This window comes from Pangasianodon hypophthalmus, chromosome 14 (genome assembly GCF_027358585.1).
Source record: "Pangasianodon hypophthalmus isolate fPanHyp1 chromosome 14, fPanHyp1.pri, whole genome shotgun sequence".
Taxonomy (NCBI): Eukaryota; Metazoa; Chordata; class Actinopteri; order Siluriformes; family Pangasiidae; genus Pangasianodon; species Pangasianodon hypophthalmus.
Window position 1 is genome coordinate 14827561 of NC_069723.1, and position 27244 is coordinate 14854804.

Genomic DNA, 27244 nt, shown 5'->3' on the forward strand with positions numbered 1-27244 from the left:
GTCAAACTGATAATTAGAGCAATCAGATTACAACACTATGTGTTGCTTCAATGTGCATCAGTTGCTTGAATCTAAAATAGTACTTAATATCACCAAAAAGGATTTGACATTTGATAAAAAGAAAAGAAATGATAGGGAATGTGCTAACTGCAATGTAGCAGCTTCTGATTTCCTGATCTGTCTTGAATGAATTTCTATCGAACTTTTTTGAGTTATTTTCAACTCTGGTGCTCATTTTTGAATTTTCACTATTCAACTTTCAAAACTGTTGAGGCCTGACTTACAGCTGTGGAACATTTTATTTTATTATTGATGATGCTTAATATAATTTAGTCATAATTTAGTAGTTAAGGAGCCAAGAAGGAATTTCACAACTCTTGAAGGGGTAGTACAAATATTTAACGCTAATGAGGCAATGAAAGAAAGCTGTCATTGCCAATTAGCATGACATCACATCTCAAAGAAGCAGACATCCACTATAATACTATAACCATCTTTGCCATATTCCCTCCTTCCTTCATGTTCGTTTTACAAGTTACAGTCGGCCTCTTGCTTTAGACATGTTATCAATTAATTATTCCTTCATAGTTCTTTACATCTCTCAATTATTAACTAGGTATAAAAAAAAACAAACCTCTAGAAACCGCTACTAAAGATATCTGAACTTCAAGGCGCCTGCAAATTGCTAGACCTTTCAACCGTGAAGCTGTTGTGGACCACGCCAGCACTCACGACACAGGATGAAATCTACCATGACAAGGGCAATGAAGCAAGACCTGCTGAGGTCTGCGCTAAACAGGAGAGTTCCAACAATAGAAGTCATGCATTTTGGCATGTCAGGAACAATTGGAGAAATAAGCTGTTTGTTGAAAAAAAAATTTGCAAGACATTTCAAATTATTCAAGTTCTCAAAATGAGATTTAATATGCTGCTGTGCAAAAAAAAGCACTAGTAACCACATGGATGATGAAATACAATGAATTACAGTAATTGGTGTGACAATGGCAGTGTTACCTTCTCTGAAGCGCTAATATTTTTTAAAACAAAGGGTGACCATTGTAATGGAAATTTATATTGGAGAAATTAAATGCCTTGGATTGAGGATGAAAAAAAAGGAACTCAGGAATTTGTGGAGCCAAGAAATGTTTTCAGACGTCCAATCGTATTCATAGAGCCCATGAGTAACAGGTACTTCTTTCTGTAAGCTTAAAGTGTTTGACATCTCTTTGTGGTGAATATCCTCCGCTAAAGTTGTGTAGTCTCTTAAAATATGGACTACACTCCCCTGTGGGCCTTAGCAAAAACCCCAGGCAAAAAAAAAAAAAAAAATCTCCCATTGACACTTGACTCATCTTAAACTACAGCTTAAAACAGCAAAGTGTATTCGCCTGAGGTGAGCGTCTTGAGCTACAGAGTGCCAAGTTGAGTCAATGTCTATTGTCGTCCCATCCAAATACATGTATACAGGACTAAATATTGTGCCCGCAGGACTGTGGTGTAGCAAACAATACAATACAACAAGTGTAGATAAGAGCAATGCAGAAAACTAGGACTAGTACTAAAAAAGTCGCAGGTACTGCCAGAGCATGTGTGTGAAGCACTCACCGTCGGCGGCCGCAGAGCCAGGGGCGCACACGCTCACGTTCCCTGAGCCGGTCTTAACTAAGAACGAAGAAGCAGGGCCAAACTCATCCTCCGACTCAGAGTCGGGGTCGGCCCGAGGCCCGCTGTTACCTAGCAACCTTCCCTGGCTCTCACTGGCTGCGTGGGCAGGGGGCGGGTAGGGGGAGGCGACAGGGGAGGAGGAGCCAGAGGAGCAATGCAGAGGAGGACCTGAGAATCACACACACACACACACAACAACAACACACACATACACAAACACACCAGAGAGAACTTAAAATAAAATACATATGTAACATTACATCACAAAAAAAAAGCATGCAAATGCTCTGATGCGTAAATAAAATCTGTCTGTCCCGTCCCTGAAGCCGTCATCTGAGAGGCAGGATTGAAATGAGTGCTGGGGCTCACAGCTGGAAACACATCCAGTCGTTTTGAAAAGAAACGGCAATCAGGGAGGGGTGTTTCCGTTTTAGTCACTTCACAAGACAGAGAGACTTTGGTGATGCAAACTTTATGAGGAAACATTTAGAAATGAGTAGTGAATATGATTAATAGTGGACAGAAATGTAGTAGGAACACACAGTGTACATATATTACATGAGAAAAACACAACATGAAGCAGGGCTAGGCAATAACACGATAAAATATCGATATTGTGATAAATTATGTCTCAATACACTTTTCTGAGATATCATGGGTAAAAAAAAAACATTTTTCTAAAGACATTACATAAAAGTATCATCAGACTCATTTAAAGGTTAATTCTATTTTATTTGTTTTTTGTTTACCTGGCAAGTTGTTAGCAAACCTATATATATCGTGACACGATCCAAAGATGGCGCCGGTGAGGTCGGCTGCCGTCACGACTGCTTCTAAAGCATTTCGCTATACGTTGTGCTGTGTATGGTAGAGTGTGTGACAAATAAAATTTGAATTTGAATTTGACACATATCGAGTATCATAGAAATGTCTTTACGTGTTGTGATATGATATTTTGGTCATATAGCCTATCCCTAACATGACGGCTTGATACTAACATTTTAACCATTAATTACCAAGGCAATACTGTAACAATATCCACTTTGGTTTTAACTTAATTCTTATTCTTTGCAGTAATTGAGAGCAGTAACTGGTCAAAAAAGGTTTAAATATAGCACTTTGCACAGCACTTAGATGTTTGTTTGCCAATAGACTTTTGTTTAAATGTGTTTTATAAATAAAATCTATGTACTAACTTACTATAAAATGTGATTATTAAATATTTTTTTTCTTTACTGAACAAATGAGTCCAAGGAGCTATACCGACATTTACGTCTAATTATTTTAGGACCCTTTTAGGATCTTCAGTTGTATTTATCCATTAAGCATCATGAGACTTATCAGTGTTACTTCATCTCATTTCAGTAATTCAGTTCTAAATCTAAATCTTACTTTTTAATTCCTATGCAGTCTAAATCAAATACAGTAGGTAAAGTTCCTCCAAGCTCAAACATTGACTCAGAAGAAGTTTAGCTCATTAGTCTGCTTGTTTAATGTTCACATGCAGCATGATTACACAAACAACACCACCACCATTCTTTCATGCAACACAGCACAAAGACAAAAATAAAATGTCATTTGCAATATAATGGATCCTAAAATAAGAGAAAAACCAGCATACAGCTAAAATCCTTTACACAGAGGGGAACACCTGATGTGGTCTACTTTACAAGGGCCTATTGCTTGTGCTCATACAGAACAACAGTCCTTGGCTTCTTACATGAGCTTTCAATTTCCACATTTAAGACTCATTGTCTTTTCACTTCGTTTTGTCATGGGGAGTTGAATCCCGGCAGTGGCCCCAATAAAGTGTGATTAACAGTCGATGTTGTTCTCCCACATGCTGAAAAATGAGCACTTAAGCAACATTACTGCAACGAGCTCAGCCTATCAGTCTAGTCTCATCAGCCATGCCTCGTCTAGCCACTTTAAAATAGAGCTAAAAAGGGAAATTTACTTAACAATCACGTGTTGATATACAGATCACTGACAATTAAGACAATTGAGGAAATAATTAAAATTAACTTTAGACACTGAGAAAAACATCCAACCAGCCATTTCATCGCTACAATGCTTCCTTTCATCACATATTTTGCAAGGTCTTATGGGTCATAATCACGTTCAACGAACAAATCAAAATAAGATGTTCACAAACAGAGCCAAATTTATGCCAAAAATCCTGACATAATTACAACAGGCAAGAAACCAACCTTTTTCCTCACAATTAAATTCATCATTCATTCATTATGTTTCACCTTGTGCTCAACTGTGCAAAACTCTTTTTTAACTGCTTTAAGTAATGAACACATTGTTCCTCAGCTCAGAACTGCACATCGACGTCCTCTAAAAAAGTACTGAAAGTCACACGTAGCAGAGACCGTTCCACATTTCCATACCTATGCACAGCTATGCAAAGAGAGTGCGTTTGTCTTACAGGGAAAGGTCGGCCTGTGGCTGACTGTGCTTAATTAAGCCAGGCTGCCGTAATTCATTCTCATCCGTTGCACTTACACAGGCACTGAGCCATAGAGTGGGCTCAGTAAACAGAAAACTCACGGCTTGGATAAATCTGAATAGAAAACTTCTTTTTGTTTGATTGAAGTTGACTGTTTTGCCCTTTACTTGTTGTTTAGAGTCAAAGCTGGACTGGTTCGGACCGCAGCATCAGCACACTGTTGTTACTCATACACACACACACGCACACACACACAATGTGTGCTCTTGCATCCTCTCCAGACTCCAGACGGTCTCTCTCCTGGGACATGGCCTTTCAGCCTGGTTGCGACAGCAATGCTCCACGGATTCTGAACTCAGCAGCAGGCCACCCACGTTAGCGAAGAAGCAGTTTCTGCTCAGAAATCACCTAATTATGCGAGAAGGTGAAGAAACAGGAGCCACTAATTTTCAAGTAGGCTGAGGTGCTGCATTTGCCATGGCAACCTCACTGTAACCTGCCTTTTCCTCATGAAGCTGGGCCAAATACGTGGAGTCAAATGCCAAGGCGATTGGTACAAACAGCAGGGGCCGGCCTGCTCTTTCGCTTTCTCTGTATGTGCTTATATTACAAAATTTAGCCATGTGGACCTTCAGACAGGCACCTACCTCACTGGCAAGTAAAGAGAAGCCTTGAATTTTATCCATGATGGCCTTCAAATTATCCATGATGGATAAGGAGACAAGCACCAGATCATGGCATGGTAAATAGTTTCTCAATCTATTATTCTGAGCAGTAATACTGTAAGGCCTGGCTCAGGAGTCTGCAAATGATGTCAAGAAAAAACAGTAATCTTGATATTACCCCCAAAATGCAAATGCAGAGTATAGAACTGTTGATAATAGCCCTGGCACACTGATAGCTTTCAAAGATATGCCCATATGCACAAACAATTTCAATCCTGAAGTATAGGTGCTAGCAACAATTAAGCACATTCTGGCTCCACGCCTTAGCAACAGGGGGAGACCAGAAGCCACTGGGACCATCGGTGCATGTTCCCATTGCCTCACTTCATGTTTTCAGTAGCCCTCCCTAGTTACAAATGAACTCAACGGTTGCTACTTAACATTATATAATGTTGCCAAACAGATGTGCCAATTTTGGTGTCAATACATAAACGTGCTGCTGAGAAATAGCCTCATTTCCAATGTAACCAACAGTTACAAATTGGTTTCACGATGCCGTGATCCAAATTGGACAAAATTCGCAGGAGAAAACGCAAAAAAAAAAAGAAACAGTTTTTGTTAAAACTCAAGATGTCCGACATCCTGTTTGGTAAATCACAAATGCGTTATATCAAGAACACTCAACAGAAAAACAATCAGAATTTGTTTGGGTTATGTACATCAAAATTGCTGTGAAGTTAGCTGAGACTGTCTTCTATCACTGTGCCAAATTTAAAAAAAAAATATAAAAAGTGTTGTATGGGCTGCCATAGACTCCCATGTAGAAGTATTACAATAATAATAATAATAATAGAAGAAGAAGAAGAAGAAAACATACATTTACAATAGGGTGCCTACGCACCTATGGTGCTTGGCCCCCTAATACGAAAATAAAATCACAGTAGGGTGTCTTGGAGCCATCGCAATTGGTCCCTAATTACTACAAAGGAGTGAAAATGATCTGGTATGTGCGCACAAAGTGTTTTTAGCAACAAAAATGAGCTATTGAGTAAACCAGGAGTCACATAATAATTCAAAAAAAAAAAAAGCATTTTTCACTGGCAGGTTTGCAGCCTGGATGCTCCACAGCTCAGCCTCAGCAGGCTTTCTAAAGAATGCATGTTGCATATGCATGAAAACTGAGCTCAGTGCTGCATTTTAACAGCTAAATATATTCTGTCCACCTTGTGGACCAAAATGGCTCTGGCACAAAGAAAATCTGCTTGATTAAAGCTGGTTGGCATACAGATTTATTCTCCAGCACCTAAACCCTGAAACTGGTATGCGCTTTATTACTATGAATAATTAAACCCTCCTTAAGTTGCATGTGAAATGTCTGAATACAGTAAGTCTGGCATTGCCGTCATGGCTAACTGCATCATTACTCTCTCTCACTCCCAGCTCTGCTGAGTTCTGCACAGAATATAAAAGTCCCTGATGTGCTCTACTCGTTGTCCTATAGTCTCTATAAACAAAAGACAGGTGTTTATCTGGCCTTAGATTTCAGAGCCATCTGTAAAATATACCTCTGTACATTTTTACAAAGGCACGCACAGGTATGAGGCAGCATAGATATGTGATTTCCTACTGAAGAGGAGCATTATCAGTTTGTTTAAGGATGTTTAAGCCCAGGGAGTGTTCTAAAAATGGCACTTTTGCAGCAGACAAGCAAAGCGGGGGAAAAAACACAAATATCTCAGCATCTCACCTTAAAGTTGGCAAGGACACTGGATGTAAAACACAGAAGCGGTACAGATAAATAACAACTACACAGACTCACAACCACTGTGTGTTATGATAGATCTGCTCTCCAACTGCCTTCAAGCTCTGTTATTGCCTTCAGAACATCAAAAGTTGTAAAACCAAGGCCTAGCAAAGCTCGCTTCACCAGAGGCTGGGTGAACACAACCTCAGAAGCTTATGTGAGTCATTCAGATTGGGACTTCAGTCTGTAATGTTACGTAGCTTTTACACCAGACCTAGCCATCTATACTCACAAGTGGAAAATAGAAAGTCAATATGGATGAGCATGAGAGGCCAAATAACTAAACAGCTGCAGCTTTAAACTGTTGAATATATGAAAATTCAGCATCACCCACAATCATGCCATGATGGCTTAAAACATTTCTAACAAGATAAAGGAAATAACAAAGCAACGAATTGTCAAATTCCCACATAAACACCACTGTTATCACTAGCGTCTGCCCAGAGATTAACATTGCACTCATTAACAGTGAAATGCATGAGTTTTTCACTATCCATTCATAGATTGCTTGGGTTGCATACTGTAATCACTTCCTACAGTGATTACAGGCTAACTGTGATATTAGAAGGGAGGACTAAAATTTAATATCTATCAAAAGCTCAACAATGAACACGTTAGTGTTGAGCAATGCATTATATCATGGGGTTTCATCAGTGACATAATATAAATGATGTGGGGCAAATTATTCCTCCCACTTAAAGGCAGATAGGCAGCTGCAGTCATCATTTCTTATTTTTATTTCTTTATGTATGCCATGCCCTACTGGGTTCAAGCTGTTTCCTCCTAATACCAAACATGCTAAACAGAAAGCTGTAACCCTTTCATTAATTAATTCATTCATTAAATAAATAAATAAATAAATAACACAACATTTATGTTTCTGTCATCTGTCCTTTTGGGTTTCATCTTTGATTGGACAAAGTATGTCCAGTCTATTCACTTTTAGTTTTATAGAGTTAATTTTGTGCCAAACTTTCAATTAAAAATAATAAAATCCACAAGCAAAATAGTCATTATCGAAATGTAAAAAAATATATATATTTCAAATACAAGCAATGAGAATCAAATCAAATTTAATTTCTCAAAAAGATTACTTCTGATTCACACTCTCATTTTGCTTTTCTTTTTTTTTTTGTATTTGTAGATTTTTCTGATGCAGGTTTTTTTTTTTTTGCTTTTGGAATCTTTCTTTTGCTTCTTCAATCTTTTTTTTTTGCTTCTGATATTTGGTACAAATATCTGGTGGGTCTACAAAGAAGGCATTCATCTTAAATCTCCACTGGTCAACTGATTTTGGAGTGGGAGGTGCTCTGCAAGTTAGCCACAAGTGCTCTAATATCACATACAATTTCCTACACCATTATCTCCTCATTCTTAAAACGTCCCCAAAAATCTGACCATTTCAAATGAAAATAAGTGTAATGTAGAAATAATCAGTATGAAGAAATTTAACTGTAGGATTTTTAAATAATAATGGGCCTGTGAACATGGCATTTGAGAATATTGGATGTAGGCAAATTGCACTTTCTGCCTAATTCCTATGCCATTATGTCATTATTATAATAATACATTACACTTATTTTCATATGAAATGGTTTCACATTTATTGGCCTCACAATGGTTTCAAATTCTTCATATTTAGCATTTTACAATTATATTTCATATATATATATATATATATATATATATATATATATGTGTGTGTATGTATGTATATAATTTTTTTTCCTCATATATTTATATATGTGAAAATGCATCTTTTTTGAGACACTGTCATAATAAGGAGATAATGGTATAGGAATTGGGCAGAAAGTGGAAACAAACAATCAGAATGAGAAGCTGGTGAACAAGAAGCCTGTTTTTAAACTGATAACTGGATGGAATGAAGACACTTGTGTGATAAAGAAATGTGTGTGAAGGCATCTACAAATAATTCAGTAGCTACTCTAATGTAGCTACAAATTTTTGTCGGCTTTTTATGAGATTTGGTACAATTTTTTTTTTTTTGTTCCCCCGCTTTTTGTTCAACCATGTCAGAGGCAGCACCACCTTTAATGGCCATTTATACCAGCCTCCCATAACTTACTAACATCACACAAGTTTCAAGGGCTGCTAGCATCCTGAAAAATGGATTTATGGGTAGCGGTTATTATATACTTAAGGCTGTGGTTATACTTACTTTTATCTATTCCTACACATGCATAGACGGTTGCTGTGCATATCCTGCATTCATTCAGCAGTGACTGTGTACATTCACACAAGTTAATGCAATGTGTGGTGTGGTGATACAATGGGGCAGTATGCTAAATGACCTGCTGTTCCATGCAATTATCAATGTCTGGATAATTTTCAGTCACAAATCTATCCAAATGATATACTGTACATGTGAATAAATCGTTACAAACTCAGACATTCTACTAAAATGAAACCTACTTATGAAGAATAAAGTTTCTGTGAGTCAAATTTAATATGAAGGCCCAAGTACACCAGAAGCCTCCACCATCAAACGATCTGTGCTGTGAACATATTCAAGTTTACTGAAGTTTAGTAGTTGGCCCACTGTGTCAAGGCCCTGAAACTCTTTTCCAAATTTTCAGAGCTGTCAAGCCTGCTTTTTTCCGCTAAACTTGCTTAGCAGCAGTCCTGTGTGAGATTAAAGGTGGCATAGCCCAACCCCAGCAGCTCCTCTGGCTTGGATTTACTCTCACAGGGTCATGCCATGAAAGTGCTAAAATGTCCTGCGTGACAACAACATCTGTCTCTCACAGCAGACTCTGAACAGTACGCCGTACCCAGGCTGTGCTTGGCTCATAAGAGAAAACTACACTATAAAACACATTTTCCTTATAGATCCCATTCACAGTGTTCCTGTGTGGCTTTTGCTCAAAAGTTTCTGCATGAATCAGTAATATCATACCATTATGTTTAGCAAATAATGTGCCTCTTTGCGTCAATACACACTGCATTACTTTTTAATGCTGGCCTTAAATCTGCTAGACTGAAACGTCAAGGCTAATCACCTCCATGTATCTCGACCAGACTCTAAACAACGAAGCACCTTATTCTCATTTCTAGTCCAAGCTTCTCTGTTCGCTCCCTCATGGCCTGTATGTCAAGACCAGAGACCACACACATATTAGAAGGAAGTTTGAAAATGGCTTTCCAAATGGAACATCATTGGAAAAGTCATAAATTTTCCCTGACAAAGCCATCTAACAGCAAGCAATCAATATTGCAATATTCGAGTGGAAGTATAATGTATGAGAAAGTCGAGAACAAATGGCGAGTACTCAAAGACTGGCTTTTATAGACATCAATGTAGGAAAAAATTCAAACTGTGATCCCTCTATAATGATATATCATTTAACATCCATAAAGGTAAAAGCTTAGTTTGAGACTGGCCAACTGCATAGCTCGCACAGTCGAGCACAAAAGAAATGTTACAAAGACCACTAATACAGTATGAACTACCTAGCATACATTTAGCAAAGAACTTTTCTAGCAAGTGAATTGATTAGTACTGTAATTTCTCATATTTTCTGCAAGTGAAGGCAGCTGAAACTGGTGATCGTTGTATTTAATAAATAATGGAGGTAAAAATGCAATGGTAATTCCGCAGTAATTGAAAATGCATTTTGACATGTGTAGTTTGATAGTTAGTCATGAAATTATACTGATTACTCAACAAGGAGTACTCATCAAAATCACACTTGTGCGCTGGCTGAGGAAACGTCTGCAATATACCTTTAATACAGCTAGTCACTCTGAGTGATCAGAAGCTGTGTGAAAGTACTGAACAGTGTTGATACTTTAGGGTCTAAAACTCCATTTAACCCATTACCAAAAACTTATTACATCAGTTATCTAAAGCTAATACAAAACTGAACTGAACTAATTATTCAATAATATATTATTTAAAACCTGTGATGGACTAATGTCTCATGCCCAGCGTTCCTGGGATTGGCCCAGATCCACCATATCCTGACCAGGATGAATTGAAAATGAAGAAGAATGAATTATTTAAAACTGAGACAGATAAACTTTTTGAAATTTATCTGAATATTCTGTTCAGTCAAGAGCTGCACAATATAGATAAAATAGCACAGTTATACTGATTTTCAACTGTCATTCATTTATTACATAATCAATTGCAATAAAGATTACAAATCATACTAGTGACATTAGTTCAAATAATTTTTTAAATAGTCATGAAAGTGTGTATGTCATTTGAATGGTCTTGAACATGTTATCATTGCTACTGCTTTCTGTAAATAGCAATGAACTTTTTTTAGTTTAAGAAGTTTTGCTTACTGATACCCCACTGTTAAAACCCACGTGTATAAGAGTTGCTCAGGACACCAGTGACTACGTGGCGACTAATCAATAATCTCTGAGAAGAAGAGCGGTGATTAGCTTTGCATTAGGGGCATCCCAAATCTCTAAGCGATGACTCCTTGAGCCTATGTCCTTCAACCTATAACCAGGAAATCAATTAAAGTCTGCCGTCGTTATGTAGGCATCAATTCTTTAAATGCACTCGGAGAAATCAAGCAATAGGTGAGTAGGAGGTTTCTAGATTGACGATACGCTGGTGTGTCCTACACAGAAATCTTCTTTATTGTAATGATCTGAGCACACAATATAAATGCTCCACCTATCCGTCCAGATCTCACCCCCAACCCCACCAAAAAAGAACAAATTCCAATAAATGGTATAATGATAAGAGCCACAAATTTAGTAATCTGAATTAAATAAACAATGGATACAAATAAAACCATTCACTAAAAGTCAATTTAAATATGCCTTGCTTTAAAAGTCGTATGAGAAATAAAATGTTGTTCAGACATCATCAACATGTGATATACATGTGCAATAATGATGAAGGTTAATTCAGTGTTTAATTAGTGTTATGCAGATGAAGATCCATTATACAGTCAGCATAATCCAAGTGATGCTTCAGTGAGCGAGGATTTTTCATTTGGCAAATATGTTTGCTCTTGAATCCTCCTGTCTGTTCTCTTTCCTTACACTCTTTCCTTGCTCAGACGGAGGAGCTAAGAGGTGATGAACGGAAGCAAGGAAAGAAAATGAAGAAGTGCAATTAAAGAAAGGAGAAGTAGCAGTTGTTTTTCCTCAACCCATATTCTGACATATCCTGCCCCTTGTGCTAGTTCCTACTTCCAAGCACTGGGATTTAGAAGCCAGGCTGAGAAAAACAGAGACAGATCTCCAGGAAAAGAATCTATGTTTTGACACAATACTTTTTAACATTTCTACAGCAATGTACATGACATTCTTGAATGTTTGTTCAGCTGACTGCAGTCTAGTTAAACTCAGTTTTCCTGGTCTACTGATAAATAACAGAATATCTGTTGAGAAATAGAACAACCGCTGAAATCCAGACAGTTTGTAGTAATGGACTCACACTACTAGACTCACTGAGAGTAAGCAAACTGATATAACAGGCTTTCCCTGTCAGTCTTCTGTAGCCTTTCCTCAATCTCTTCCTCATCCCTCCTTCTGTCAGTCCTATTTTTCTGCATGTCATCAGTGCAGCATTGAGCTGAAAGGCTCCATCTGCTTGGACTAACAGTGGTGACTCTTTTTTGGAAGTCCTGACTGAAATCAAAAGAGTGCCGAATTAGGGCTTTTTTTTTAATGCCAGGGTGCTAAAAAACCAGGGCACAAATCTGCCAAATGCTGTGTGATTTGGAACTAACACTGTACGAAGAGACAAGAGATGAGACAAAGAGATGAGACAACAATTCCAACACATAGAACGACTGCAAATGAAAATATGACTAAACCTTTTGGGAAATCGTGAAAAGGTTATTCAATAATAATCTGTACAGTACAAGACTCCAAACCTGTGAAACTCACAGGAAATTATTATTTTTTTAAAAAAGAAAGAAATCAAAGGATGGTTAACATGTTGCAGTGTAGAATGATAAACCAATACAAATTATAATATTATGCATACGCAAATATCACAGTGTGATATTCGGTACACAGAGCGCTCCAGTTCAGTTGTGCCATCTACAGTGATAAAGCCCCTCACTGTCAAGCTTTAAATCAAACTGTGTATTCGTCTGATCTTTCTCCATGTCATCTATTCATGTTTACACTCAGCTCGCCTGACAGGACCAGGCTGACACAGGCAAAAATCCCTTCTGAGATAGTCCATTCAAACATCAGGTTCAGGAGCTCTCTTTGTTCTAGGATCAGAAGAGCACATCATATCTCCCATTTTCCCTCTCCCTCTCTCTCCCTCTCTCTCTCTCTCTCTCTTTTTCTCTTGCTCAAAGGTAAGACATTATATCAAAGGACTGGGCATTATGGCAATAAGATATTAATAGTGGAACATCACATTGCAATGCGCAGGTGCCAATGCTTTTATAACACTGACCACCTCCATTATTACTCACTGTAACAAGTGCTAGATTGAATTTTTTTTCAACCATTTGTTTCATTCTTTATTTTTGTATGGGCTTCTTCTTTAATTTATCTATTATTTGTTCTTAAAATGTGCCGAAATGGGTTAGGGTTAGGGTTAGGGTTATTATGGCATATTACATAAATTGGCATATTATGTAATATAATATAATATAATATAATATAATATAATCTGTATAATGGTACAATTAAAAAAATGTAAGAACATCTAAAAATAGTTGTAGATTGTCACAAAATCATATGTCCTTTCACAATATTTAAGGCTCCAAGTTTTTTGGTTTCACAATAGAAAAATCAAGAAAACCATATAAGAATACATTTTAACATCCAATCAGATACCTGTTACTGTGTTACTGACAATACAATACACATGATACAAAGTTTAGTATGTGTATGTTTAGATCATTCAATATATCATCTCTTTGAAGCTGTAAGCTCATTCCGTGATACACCACAAACCATGACATTAGCTTGTGTCATTATCATGTGGTGAATTTTTCACACTGTTCCAGCCCTATTCTCTTTGTTTTGTGTCTCTGTCTCCTCTGTGTACGAAAGCAGAGTCTTAGCACTGGCTCTTTTCCGTGTGGGAGTACTTCTCCTCCCCCTCGTGTTGAAAGAGTGTCTCTTCTCTCTCGGCGAGTGCCCTAAAAACAAGCCTCTAATCGCCTTCACGCCCACTCCGCGCAACTCTCTACAACACAGGGGCCGGGCCGCGTTAATCAGTTCAAAACACGCATCCTTCCTTCCTCTGCTGTCAGCTGCCACAGGAGCAGAGATCCGAACCCCAGAGATCACAATAATGCAAATAGCGCATAATTATCGACTTTTTCCCTCCCAATGTGTCTTCCATTGCTCCTCGGCCGCTTGCACGCCACATGCGACTTTGCTCTGAATCAACACAAAAGCCCGAGTAAAGAAATGCTCGGCTTTTCTGAGGTTAAAATGAGTAAAGAGACAAGGTAAAAAATAAACTTGAAGTATTTGGGAGGAACTGAAGTGAAGCGGCACAACAGGAGCTGAATGTGGTTAGCCTGGGGCAGCGCTGAGTGAGGATGGCACCATCCCAGTATCCTTGGCTTAATCAAATGCTAAAACACACCCTGCAGACAGATGCACACTTCTCATCAAAGGCACATAGGCGACTACCTTGCTGTGTATAGAAGAGAAAAGTTTTCTATGTATAAACCATGTGCTAGTAAAACCTAATTGAATCATGCTGTGCATTTACCTCCTCAGCACAAGGGGATGTGTAAGGGTGGAATTAAATGCTACACATGTATCACAGGCATGCTTTGTTTTCTAAGCATCTGCGTTTCGGCTCTGAACATCTGATAACAAGACCAATCTCAGCCTGCTGCAGCTGGTTAAGCCACCACCAGGGAGAGGCTATTGATCTAGCCATTGTATATTTGGGCAGAGTCTATCACAAAAGCAACGAAAAACCCTTTCACATTGCTTTGTGCCAACAAATTACAACAATAACACTTCAATCTATATTATCAGTATTACTCAATGAGAAAAATGAGGTCAGTTTAACTACATAAGCAACTGATAAAGGTTTACTATCAGTGAAAGGAGGTAATAAGGACCTCCCTATTGTACAGCTTTTGTCTCAAACATGACCGCAAGAAACTACAGTTATCTCTGAGCTCTTTGGATGGATGTAAAGCTCTAGTACAAATATCAAAATTCACAACATTTGGGAAGTGACACATTCTGTGTCATGGTCTTCAGACAGGAACAGAAAAAAAAAAAAAAAGATAACAGGATTCATGGCAGAAACAGAATCTGTAATCTCACCCAACGCCCCTTGTCTAAAGGCTTGCCTTTGATTTATAAGCAATTTGCATTGGGTTCGCTCCTGGACCTGCTAATGAGAGCTACTGCGCTGACTCATTACAGATAGTTCTGCCAGCTCGTTTATTCCTTATCAGGCGTTTGTTGATGAGTCTTGGGCAAAGCCATCTTTACTAGTCAGCACAAAAGCTGCCGTGTCTCTGAGTGATAATGGAAAAGAGGCAGAGGCTGCGCTCGCTCACTCGCTGTGAAGCTTTTTCGCAGCTTCCTTCACTTAGGACAGGCTGCTGGCATAGCTCATGTATAACCTGTAAAAACTGAGCAATCCATACAGCTGAGAGATGAGGCTACTTTCCACAAGGCAATGGTGCTACGTTTTGTTCTCTGGAGGAGAATGGAGAAAAATAAGAGGGAATATACAGCCATTTTCTCTGATATGTTGAAAGCTTGAGTTACACTTGTCTGGCTTTCAAAAATGGACAAAGAACACAAGGTTGGAACTTTTTCATGAACTTCATGATGATTTGTTGGTACAAATTGCCTAATACAAGTGCCTAAAACAAAAAAAGGAGATAACAGGGGGGAAAAAAGCTCTGACCAGCATTCTAGTGCTCCATGCTAATCCAAGCTATTCTATGCTAGTTAGTAACTGCACTAAAACTGAAATGAAAACTATGTAAACTAAAAATATAAATGAAATCTGAAAGTAACGAAATGGTGACATTTATATAAAAATGTGAATCTAAAAACATGTAAAACTGAAAATAAACTCTAAATATCACACACTAGTACTAGTTTTAATTGTTCATTGTCTATGAAACAAAATGGCCGCTGTTTACTCGACTATAATGTCTGCATAATTAGCCTACCACACAAGTAGCACGGATAGGGATTAGCATCATTGACAATGCTATCAGCATTCAGTGATTATTTCTGAGCTGAGGTAACACATTAATCATGGTTCCTCTCAAACCTGTTCCTTTCATTTGTAGAGGTAGAATGCAGTCCTTATCATTACTGCTTTTTTTTTCTGAAAAGAGCTACTAACAATCATCCTGGGAGATGGAAATGTGCAAGAGAGAGGACTAATAAAGCTCACTTCTCTTTTGATTTGCAATTAATTATCATACTTTTCTTATTCTAATGTTATCTTTTTTCACTTGGTGGGCTTGTATTTGCATACATTTCCACTCAAAGTTAATCAAAAGAAGTTCAGGGAACCTTGAGATCTGTACATTTATGAAAATTAAGCTGTGTAACTTGCAAATAGAATGATTTTTACTACACACAAAGTGTTGTGTCAGATTACTTGATGTTAGCAACTGCAAAATCCTTGTTTCTGCATTTACAGTCTCCATCAGTCAAAACCACATGAGTCGCTCTGGGGTTCACAAAGTGAATACAAGCAGGCGGAGGTGACAGCAGGTTTAGATGGCACAGAGTAGCATGAAACAAAGGGAAGAAAAAGCCTCACATTTTTATTTGTTTATGCTACCTGTAGCAATTATGCTATAATGAAAGTAGAGCTATATTCTATAGCCAAAGGCAAAGAGCTGCTTTAAGCCAAGGCAATTTAATGACAGCAGAAGCAAAGAGGACTTCTGTGTGGGATCTGCTGTAAAAGCATGATCCATTCACTCTAATGCTTAATTCATCTTAGTTCCAAATATTGCGCCATTTCTGATATTTGATTCTGCAGCCCACTTCATGTTTCATATCTACTATTGAGTAGTGAAAGACTGTATTTGTCATGCATAATGCCACATGCTCAAAGCTGGATGACAAAGATTTTGATTTTAGCCCAATAAAATGTAATTACAGTAATTTTGAAATCGATGCATGTCCATCATTTTGATATGTAGGAATGCATTATTCGGATGACGGACAACAATTTTTTTTAGCTAATAATATCCAGAATACAGATGTGTTTTTTGAAGCTAAAAAAGGACCTTGTCATCATCATCCTTGCAAATTTCAATTCAAATTTCAAACTAAAAAGTAAATCTATGAAGAGCAAAATCAAATGTGTTTAACGGGAAATCATGCAAGTCTCCTTATTGTACTCTTCTTAATTACATAGATATTATAAGTACGTATGCAGAGTCAAGACTGCTTCGCACCTAGCAACAGACTGCCAATAGACTAATAATAGACAAAGTGATATTTTAGGTTCATTGCTCAGTAGGCTGTTATTCTTTGTGGCTAATGGTGGTGGCTGTAGTGTGGTCCAGTGTGGTTTTACTGTGTGTGTGTGTGTGTGTGTGTGTGTGCGTGGTGGTGGCACACATTCTGGCCCAGAAGGGTGGTTTTGGAGCGTAGCCGCTATAGCAGACCTGCATTGTTCAAAGGAGCCTTCAAATCCATAATAATGAGCTTTCAAATGAGCCTGAGCTAACTCGGCTAATCCTCCATCTGAGGAACGGCCTCAGCCAAAGACCAGTAAGCAAATAAATAAAAACATGTCGGGTACAAAAAAAAAAGGCAGAACATAAGCGTGATTAATAGAAACCAAAGTCAGCAGTTCTCTGGTGGCTGCACAGAAGTAATGCCCAGGCCTGGGGTGCAAGCGTGACTAGTTTTTCTTATTTTTTCCCCCCCTTTCTATTTTTTCACTCCCCAAGAGCTAAGTGAGGAATCAGTTTTGAACTTGACTGACTAACTTGGCTTAAATGTTCTAACAGTGTTTTAATAAAGGGGTATGAAGATGGGAGCTACCGAGAAACGTTTTCTTCAAAAATCATACTACTAGTTTGTCCTTGTTTACTACCAATACGCTAATGAAGTACCCTAAGTGTAAAGAAATTTGACTCGTTTTATTCAATATAAATTTCTAAGTATACTTAAGCACAACAGATGCCTATTAGTAAGCTATTAGTTTACCTTTAGATATACTACCTTTATATATAATATATTTCTGATTAAACTAAATACATTGGTCTACTTACAGTATATCAGGTCCATCTTACATTGTGTATTAGCTTTTAATCTACTTACAATACATTTTTATTCAACATTCATTTGTTCACTCATTCATACATTCACTCATATTCAGTAACTGCTTTATCCTGTAATTTCTAATTTATTAATTAACACATTGTGCTTTTTAACCATTTATAGTTGTATTTAATGTTGTATAATGTCCAAAAAAACAAGTTAGTTCATAAATTTGTTCCTGTTATCACCTATGCTATAACATCAACAGTAGAAACAGTTGTTTTCTCCCCAGCCTCTCTTTTTTAACTTGATCTTCATATCAGTGTTACCAAGAATCCAGAAAGTGCAAAGTCCTCTGTCCTGAATACGTTCCTGTGACAGAAAACTTTCTGTTTTCTGGTACAAAGCACCGGCACCCAAGACTCCTTACATAAACAAATAAATGTCTCCTCATAGAAAGCTTCACCATATCAAAAATTATATATCCTTGTTAAATAACACATTTCTGTAAACCACTTATTACTAGCCTTAGATGAGCATCCGCCATACAAGTGCTTATGAACGAGCTGTTACTATAGCAACAATAATGTATAAGAACAAGCACATTAATATAAACCTCTGAGGATTCAACAACTGTGTGATATAAATGTACTTAACATTCTTATAATACAATTTAGGAATGCACAAATATACTATATTTTTGTTTAGAATAAAAGAAAGGCTTTAAGATATCTAATTTCTCAGACAAATACCACTTAAGATTTGCATATAATAAAGTCATGTCTATAATTAAACAAGGGAAACCTTGTCTCAGAGCTGTTTGTGACAAAAGCTGAAATGTAGTACTGTGTAGCCCACCATAACACAACGTGTGTCCACAGGGAAACTGATGTAAATAACATCCTTCTAAAAAACACAATTACTTCTTATATTCCAAAAATAAAACAAGCTACGTTTAGAGAGGAAACATTAAAGGCCTCATGTTACCCACAATACAACCTAATCTGCTAATCGAAGCAATGGCCATGGCTTCATTTAGTCTCTGATCATATTTCACATCTATCAGCTAAATTTAGTTTGGTGAATGGAAAAAATAAAAGGTAACTACCACAGTATATGATATGAAGCACACATGTAAGGAATAAATCTTTTCCTATTTTCTTTGGCAAAATAATAAAGAAATATGCATTGAAGCAGCATCTCCTGTTTCACTATCATGCTGGAAACATGGCCAGCTCGGTTTTTCATCGCTCACATTCGGAAAGAAGGTCGCACAACTCATTTCATGCAGATTGAGAATTGGCACAAGCACCCACGGTCCTCCATGAGATCTGCAGAAATCAATTTCCTCAATCAGAGAGTTTGAGGGAAAAAAAATCATCTATGCAAAATGGTCGTTCCTTCCATCTCGTCTCTTTGCTGCTCCAAGGTCAGTTCCTGTAACCTCATCCCTCTGTGCAGCTGTACAACACGGCACGCTGAATCTACTCCTCTAACTTCACGCCATGGACTCCTAATAGTCGCAAGGCTCAGGGGAACCAGTTCAAAGGATGAGGAGCGAGCGACGGGGGGAATGCAACTTTCTAAATATGGAGCGAGCTTCAAAAGCATCACTCGAAATATCAAACGCTTCAGGTGGGTGTGGATGCCAAGGAGGAATAACGAGTTCTCATGACAAACAAGCCTTTCCAAAAATTTCTTAAACAACAGAAATGTTCTTATCTTCCATTATCAAGGGTCTTTCCTCACAATATGCAAAGTAATTACTAATTGGTTACAGGTGTTGTTAAGTCAAGCGGGTTTTATTGTCATTCATCCATATAACTTGTATACACTGAAAAGAAACGTTTCTGCAGGACAATGGAGTGACACACAATATAGTAGCGTAGTATGCAGGACTACACAAAGGAGAACGTATGCTTACTAAACAGAACAACAGAACAATGCCAAAGGGAAGAAACCAGTGCAAACTGGTCTGTAGACTGTACAATCTCATGCAATTTGGGTGGAAAAAAACAGATGGAGAGGCGCAGCAGCAAGATCGGTTGTAAAAAGTGACTCATAGCAGCACAATAGCATTGTCTCTGAGTGCATAATACAAGCACTCATAAGGTAATGGTGGAATTTTAAAGTGCAGGTGTGTAGTGAAGTAAAAAATGAAATGTGGATGCATGCTGCAACAAGACAACCATCAAAAAGTAAGGCAAACCCGACAGGGAATTTGTTTTAAAAGAAACCAACACAAGAAGTCAAATAAAACGACGTAATCTGAAGACATACACTCACTGGACACTTTAATAAGAACACTGACACACCTGCTCATTCATGTAATTTTTCCAATCAGCCTTTCATGTGACAGCAGTGCAATGCATAAAGTCATGCATGAAGTTCACATCAGACATCAGAACAGGGAAAATGTGATCTCAGTGACTTTCACCATGACATGGCTGCTGGTGCCAGACAGCTGGTTTGAGTCTTTCAGAAACTTCTGAGCTTCTGGGATTGTCACAGTCAAGAGTTTATAGAGTTTATACAGAATGAAAAAAAAAAAACATCCAGTGAGCAGCAATTCTGCAGGCAAAAATGCTTTGTTGATGAGAGAGAGGAGAATGGCCACACTGGTTTGAGCTGACAGGAAGGCTACAGTAACTCTTTACAACCACGGTGAGCAGAAAAGCATCTCAGAACGCCAAACATTGAGGCAGATGGGGTACAAGCGCCGAAGACCACATCAGGTTCCTCACAGGAAGCTGAGGCTGCAAGGGGCACAGACTCTTTGCCTGGTCTTAAAAAAATTAAATACGGTTCTCTATTTTACATGGTTAAATAAATAGAGTAAAATGAATTACTGTGAATCCCTTCTAAGCTGCTATTCCTCCATTAAGGTGGAAATTACTGTAAGCACATCTGCATTTATTCCGAACATCCCATGATCATAGCAAAACACTCATCACTTTCCCTGAGCCTTTCTTCTTAACCTCAATCTATCAGCGGCTCAGAGCCTCCTGCAGGTTCTGAGCCTCAGCTGTGACACCTGACACAGCCACTGTACGGCACAGGCACTTTCACTAAAATTAACCTACTTTAGTGTTCTTGTTCAAAAAAAAAGAAAACAAAAAAGTAAGGTGCTTTCTGTTAGGCACGTTGCGTACAGACATCAAAAATGTTTCTCTAATCTTTCTAGCTTTCTCACCCTTCATGAGATACGGAAGCCATCGCTGAACGCCTGCAACTGTGGTGTTACTGTCAATTTGCACAGACAGCCACAAACGGCGTGTACCGATAGATACGAGCAGAGCTGCTAATCAACAGCTTTCTGTTGTCGATCAGTTCTAGGCGCCGGTACTCGCTTCCCTGTAGTGTGTGCATTAAAGTGTGATTACATCGGCACATTATCAGAGGCATGCCTGTAAGTGGAAAACATGCTAATGGACAGTGCAGGCTAAATCATGCTGCAATAATGCAGGCGACCCTTAAGAAGACCCAAGCCTCGCTAATTTTCACCTCACACTCGATTTCATGTGCTCGTAAATCATTTTCTCACAGCGTGGATTCAGAAATAGGATGAGAACCTAGAATTAGACCTTTGACTGTAATAGGAAATCTGGGAGAATTATAAAGGCGAGAAAAGGTGGTATATAAGGAAAAGAAAAATGTGCGTGTTTTTAAAAATATGCATTTAATAAAGAATGATTTATGGGTGATTCCATGATTGCTGTGCCTTTGGTGTACAATATTCCATTTACGAATACATATGAAAAGGTAAAAGACATATGTAACGTTTTATTAAAACATTAATAAAATCTACAGCATTTAGAAAAAAACACCATTTGTATGTCCAAGTCTGCTATACCTACACTTTAGCTTGAAATATAATCACTACGATACTTCAAAAATCGTTTTGCATTAATGTGTGAATCCATTTAACATGCTAAATCCATCTTGTGCTCGAAACACCATTCAGGTTATAAAAAATTTACATTTTAGTGTCCCACAACATTCACACAACCCTGTCAATTCACCCTTATGAAATATGTGGAACATTCCAGAAGTCACATGATCAACAAGTTCCATTATCTGAATTTCCTTAAGAGTACAGGAAGAAGAAGAGCAACTTCTCTCATTCTCTTTTCTATATTTTCAATGACATTGTGACAATTATAGATTGAAAGCAAAAAAAAAAAATACAATTTAAGTAAATCATTAGAATATCCTTAATATACTCACTCCATTACTATCAGTGCTAGTTAACAAAAGTATGTGTATTTGCTAATTCTATGTTAAAACACAACCCTTTTACTTATTTAAGAAATGCAGCCAGGAAACCTTATAAAAAAACTATTTTGTTACCTGAGGTGGTTTTTTTATTTTAATTTTTAACATTTTTAATGGGTAAATGCATGTTTTCTTGAATTATATGTTGAAAAATGATTTGAAAAAATAATTCAAGTTTAATTTTTAATTTCAAGGGCTGAATGGCACCAAATCATGAATGACTTCTAAATTCATCCAGGTAAAATGCATGCAAGCTCAACAGACCAACTCGCTCTAAACAACTCAAGTGCAACCATCTGGAATGATTTAGTTCTTGTAAAAGCCTTTTAATTCATGCTTGATTCATCCCCCAATAGGTCAACCATCACTCCTGATGTAGCTCTCTGGTGTAAGCCCTTGCTGAAAGTACCAGGCCGCTCAATGCAACCTCAGATTTCCCAGCTGACTGAGTGAAATGGAAACGGTCCACAGTCGAAGATTACATTGATTACAAAGTGTTTACAGTGTGAAGACGGTTCCATTTGAACAGACATCACTCAGCTCACTCAGTTGCTCCAAAGAAATACAACAAATACGCTAAAATAAATAATTAACTTGTTTTTTTTTTCGGTTTTAAAAAAGATTCCATTGGATATGGTTGAGCTTAACTATGATAGCAAAACAGGTATACGTGTGAACTGGGAGAGTAATGTGCAGTTTTTGAGTTTAGTCATGGAGTTGGGGATTAGTGACTGAAACTGCTGTGTATACTGCTGCTGGTTCCAGTCTGACTGCGTATCGCCTCGAGCAGCCCTGTCTTCTGGAACATGGCTGGAGGATAAAGCACTCGAGCTTATAGGATCACAGAGACTCAGAGAGTGACCCAGGCTGAAAGTCACTACTAGCGATTAATACTTGTTGTGATTGTAACTTTCAGTCTATAAAACGTGTGTAGTTGTACATCGCTATTTGCAAATGTGTACAGAATGTCTTGCACATGAACCAGAAAATCTGCAAACACCCACCAGGAAACATGTGGTCACGTGATTTTTGGTTTTGGCAGCACTATTTTGTGTCCTAGATTTCTTCTTTTGCAAATTCTTACCAACACGATTGCAAGTTTGGTCAGTGAGGACGCAAAGATGGCTGCCAAAAGTCACAGGACCAGATGCCCAGATGGCATTTTGCAGTTTTTCATTTTCATTCGCAAAATATTTACATTCACAAATAGTGATTTACACAACAAATAGTGCTTCATGTTTACAGATGGTTATGACTGCAGAAACAATTACAGTTATGAAAATTACAATTACAAAATGAACTCCACACTGGGCCAGACCAAAATGTCAGTTTTGATCACTGATATTAATACCAATTTTAAAAATCCTATATCTTAGAAATTTATGCCTATATAGTATATATGTTTAATAAATTATTGTAGAGTGCCTTTTCTGCCTCTCTACCATAAAACCTGCTTTCCCTAACAGTGTTATCTAGCAGACCTCCAATAGTCATTATTACTTATTAGCTTGCTAATAGCATTCTCAACAAAGAGAGAACGATTTTGCATTTCAATACAAGCAGGTGACATATTTGCATTTGAGGAACAAATTAAGGCATTTATTTACTGCTTTGTAACAACAATGGCTTGTTTCTCCTGGTTCTTTTCACTCGTCAGTTTAAGTTCATGTTACCGCTCGTGCTGAGTAGAGAGCTGTGTGTATCGTCCCAAATTGCACACTAGTGTACTGAATAGTATGTGTAAATTGCACCACGTTATCTAGTACAGTGTAGCTTTCTAGTTAAAATGATATGCAAACTATTTTGCGAGTTATGCTGTATGTTGATTGCCTGGCCAATCACAGTCAGTTATCCATGAATGAGATTTCAGTTAATTAATTAATTGATTGATTTTCACAATAAAAATTACAATATGAATTACAAGGTAATTATTACACATAAATTACAAGACAATTCTGATAACTGCTAATATCAGATAATGTATTTTAACATATATAAATCCAAACCATTTTCCAATCAATTTCTAAAAAAAAACCTCACCAACTCACACTTTTATAAAACCAATAATAATTTAAGAATTCACACGGAATTATGAATGCGATTACAATGCAATCTTCTGAAACGTTTTTGTTTCATGTCTGAACGAGGTTAGACTTCAGAGCTGAAACAGATAATAAGCTAAGTTTGAAATCGCCACAAATTGTCTTACTACATTATTGTCATATTATCAGCATTATCTCTGTAAATTTCTTCAATACTTCTGCCCATAATCTTGTGGAGCAAATAAAAAACCACTGATTGAATCAACCAGCCAATAATAACCAGACCAGTCTCACGCCACATATTTGGAAATGGTGATTTACAAAAGTATGTATATAAAAACTTCACCCAAATAGAACCTCAAAATACTAAGGCCATGACATGAGCATTGTCATGAATCTATCTCCATAAACATACACACACCCCCTACATATATGCACACATACATACATACAAACACACACAAACACACACACGTGCGCGTGCACCCATCTCTCCTACACAAACGGAGTATGTTAACTAATTGATTGAGTGGTGCATTAAATCGCACTTGCGGTAAACACTGTGTTCGGTGTGTACTGTGGAAATTGGATGCTAATTGCTAAATAACAATGCATGTACTTCTGAAAATATTTGTACATAATTTACATGCTTGCATGAACCAATTCATTTTTAAAATGCAAACTGAGATCAGCCCTGTTATAGCAGTTTTCAAAAGTAATCACAGCTTATGTTTAAATTATAACAAGCAATGCATTATATGTATATATATGTATATATATATATATATATATATATATTATACCTGAGATTAAAGAATGAAAGAATCCTGTGGCTGCAGTAACTAAGTAAATGGTTAAGGACTTGCTGGTGTACAGTGATTAAGGAACAAGTAAGCTGAGCAGCTCATTAGATTTTAATTAACCTGCCGTATAGAAAATGTATGTTATTAAGCACCATCTGATTAAACTGTGACAGCAAGAGATCTTCTGCTTGGACGAGTGGAATAAGAAATATACTGGACAGTCTGCTTTGCAAGATTCAAACAGCTGTAAGCAGAGAGAGAGAGAGGTGTAACCTGGGAACACTGATTTGCTATGTGGCGGGTTTAAAAAAACCACACACTCATTGCTGAACCTAACACTCATCTTATTAAGGTCTCATTTATTTATTAGTATGTAAAAGGCAATATTCAATCTGTATCACAACATAAAAGAGAACGACCATTCCCCCCCTCCACCATTTTCTTTCCAATTTCCAGTCAGCTCTGCCGTATCATGCAACATCTACCAACCGGGGAGGATGAAGACTAACATGCGCTTCCTTTGAGACACGTGAAGCCAGTCAAGCACATCTTTTTGAACCGCTGCTCAGAAGGCAGCCTTACACATTCGGATGAAAGCGCTATCTACCATCTTTCACATACATGAGCTCACAGATGCCTCCGACTGGCTAGTGTTGCTTTGACTGATACTGCAAATGGATGCTCCCACCCAGAGAGCGTGTCCAATTTTGCTCTCGTAGCTCCTGGCCACGTATGGCTGTGCAATTGTTGGGATTTAATCTTGTGATCTCCTGGCAATGGGGCAAATAAAATCTAGTTTATTTATTATACAGTCACCATAATTATCTAATCATCAGACCAAATGCAAACCTGTTTCCACCATTAAAAAAAAGCCTGTCACAATAAAAACATTTTTAGAGCATTTGTGCAGCTCATGTTTAGCTATTCATTGTGAAGTCTTGCCACTCCATGAATCCAAGTACGTTATGAGCCTTGTTATTGCTTTATCATGTATTAAACCCTTGCTCTGTTTTTGAATTTCTTGTTGAATTACCCTTTGTCCTTGTTGTATTGTGATCGTGTTTTGACCCTTGTCTGGCTTACTGTTTTGGAACTTGGATTGCGATTTCACACTGTTTGCCAAGATCTGAAATAAACCTTGTTGCACTTGAATCCTCACTATGCTTCAGTTTATGCCTTGTTACACTTAGTATCTCACAATAATGAGTTTCTCAAAAACAGTATTCCCATGGTAGTGTTATTTTTGTTACATTCAGAACTACTGGTAAAGTATGCAACCAATTTTCTTTTGTAACAAAACAGTTCATATAGTCAGCGTTTAGGACTGACAATCCCTGCAGAAAGGAGTGATGACCTGAAAAATGTTTAATGATTAGGTTGTCCACAACTCTACACAGTTGGGCAGGAACACTGCTTGTATCCTCTCAGATATGATGTCAAAAACTCCTTTTACAAGAGAACTGATAGAGCAACAAGCTTGTCCAAAATATAACAGTAATTTAAAGTTTATTGAAGTGTTTATAGTAAGAATTTTTTTGAATATTAAATAATTAAATTTCTGGCATGTTCTTACAGCGATATATCCAGCAGTAGTGCCTGAAATCATTTTTCTGCCAGGCCCTTCACATGACATGACTGAAGATCAGCCAGAAAAAAAATGAGTTGCATTTTGTATATTTTATATACTTATATATTGTCTTATACATAAATATATACAGCAGGTTTTGTGCACAAACAATGCACATTTTATATAGCTGCATTTTATATTATTATATAACCTGACAGTTGAAATAAGTGTCAGTGCAAGAGTCCTATTACACTGCATGCTCTATGATATTTTGAATTTAATTCAAACCTGTAACTAGGAAAACAGACAATGTTTATAAAGCATTTCACAGCAAGATGTCTATCCTGTCCATATAATTGTACTCATTAGGATAGAACACCTGATTCTAGATTCAGCACTCGTCCTTCAATACTCAAATTGTCTTGCATGATGAGGTCATATATAACAACCACCATTATCATTTCAAATCACTCCCCGTACTGACGCTGCGTTACTTATCGTAATCACGTGTATCCACCTGAAGATGAGCAACCCCCACCCATTAGAAATCGAGCTTTTCTGATCGACTCCATATCAGGCAACTTTTCTTCCAGATTGCATGTGTCTCCCTGTGCTCATCTGTCCGCCCCAAGCCTAATCAGGATCCGCACTTGACATGTTTCATGGAGACACGTTCTCTCTGCACGGTGACCTTCCATGCAAGCAAAAAGACTCATTGGGCCCTCGAGGGTAATTTAGAAGCGCCGAGCCTCTGCACGACAGATCCATCATGGCTGCCTAG

At 37.7% G+C, this 27244-nt stretch overlaps 1 protein-coding gene across 6 annotated transcripts in view; it reads right to left on the minus strand.

The window, feature by feature from the left end:
• The window catches only part of tenm4 (teneurin transmembrane protein 4), a 192900-nt gene that overhangs the window by 113603 nt on the left and 52053 nt on the right, over positions 1 to 27244 (minus strand). For 5 of the 6 annotated variants that reach the window (XM_026934849.3, XM_026934846.3, XM_026934845.3 and 2 more), the window contains exon 4: positions 1606 to 1833. The exons of the other annotated variant lie outside the window; for it this stretch is intronic. In XM_026934849.3, coding sequence (XP_026790650.1) covers positions 1606 to 1833 — 228 coding nt within the window. The remainder of the gene's footprint in view (positions 1 to 1605; positions 1834 to 27244) is intronic. 6 annotated transcript variants of the gene reach the window in all.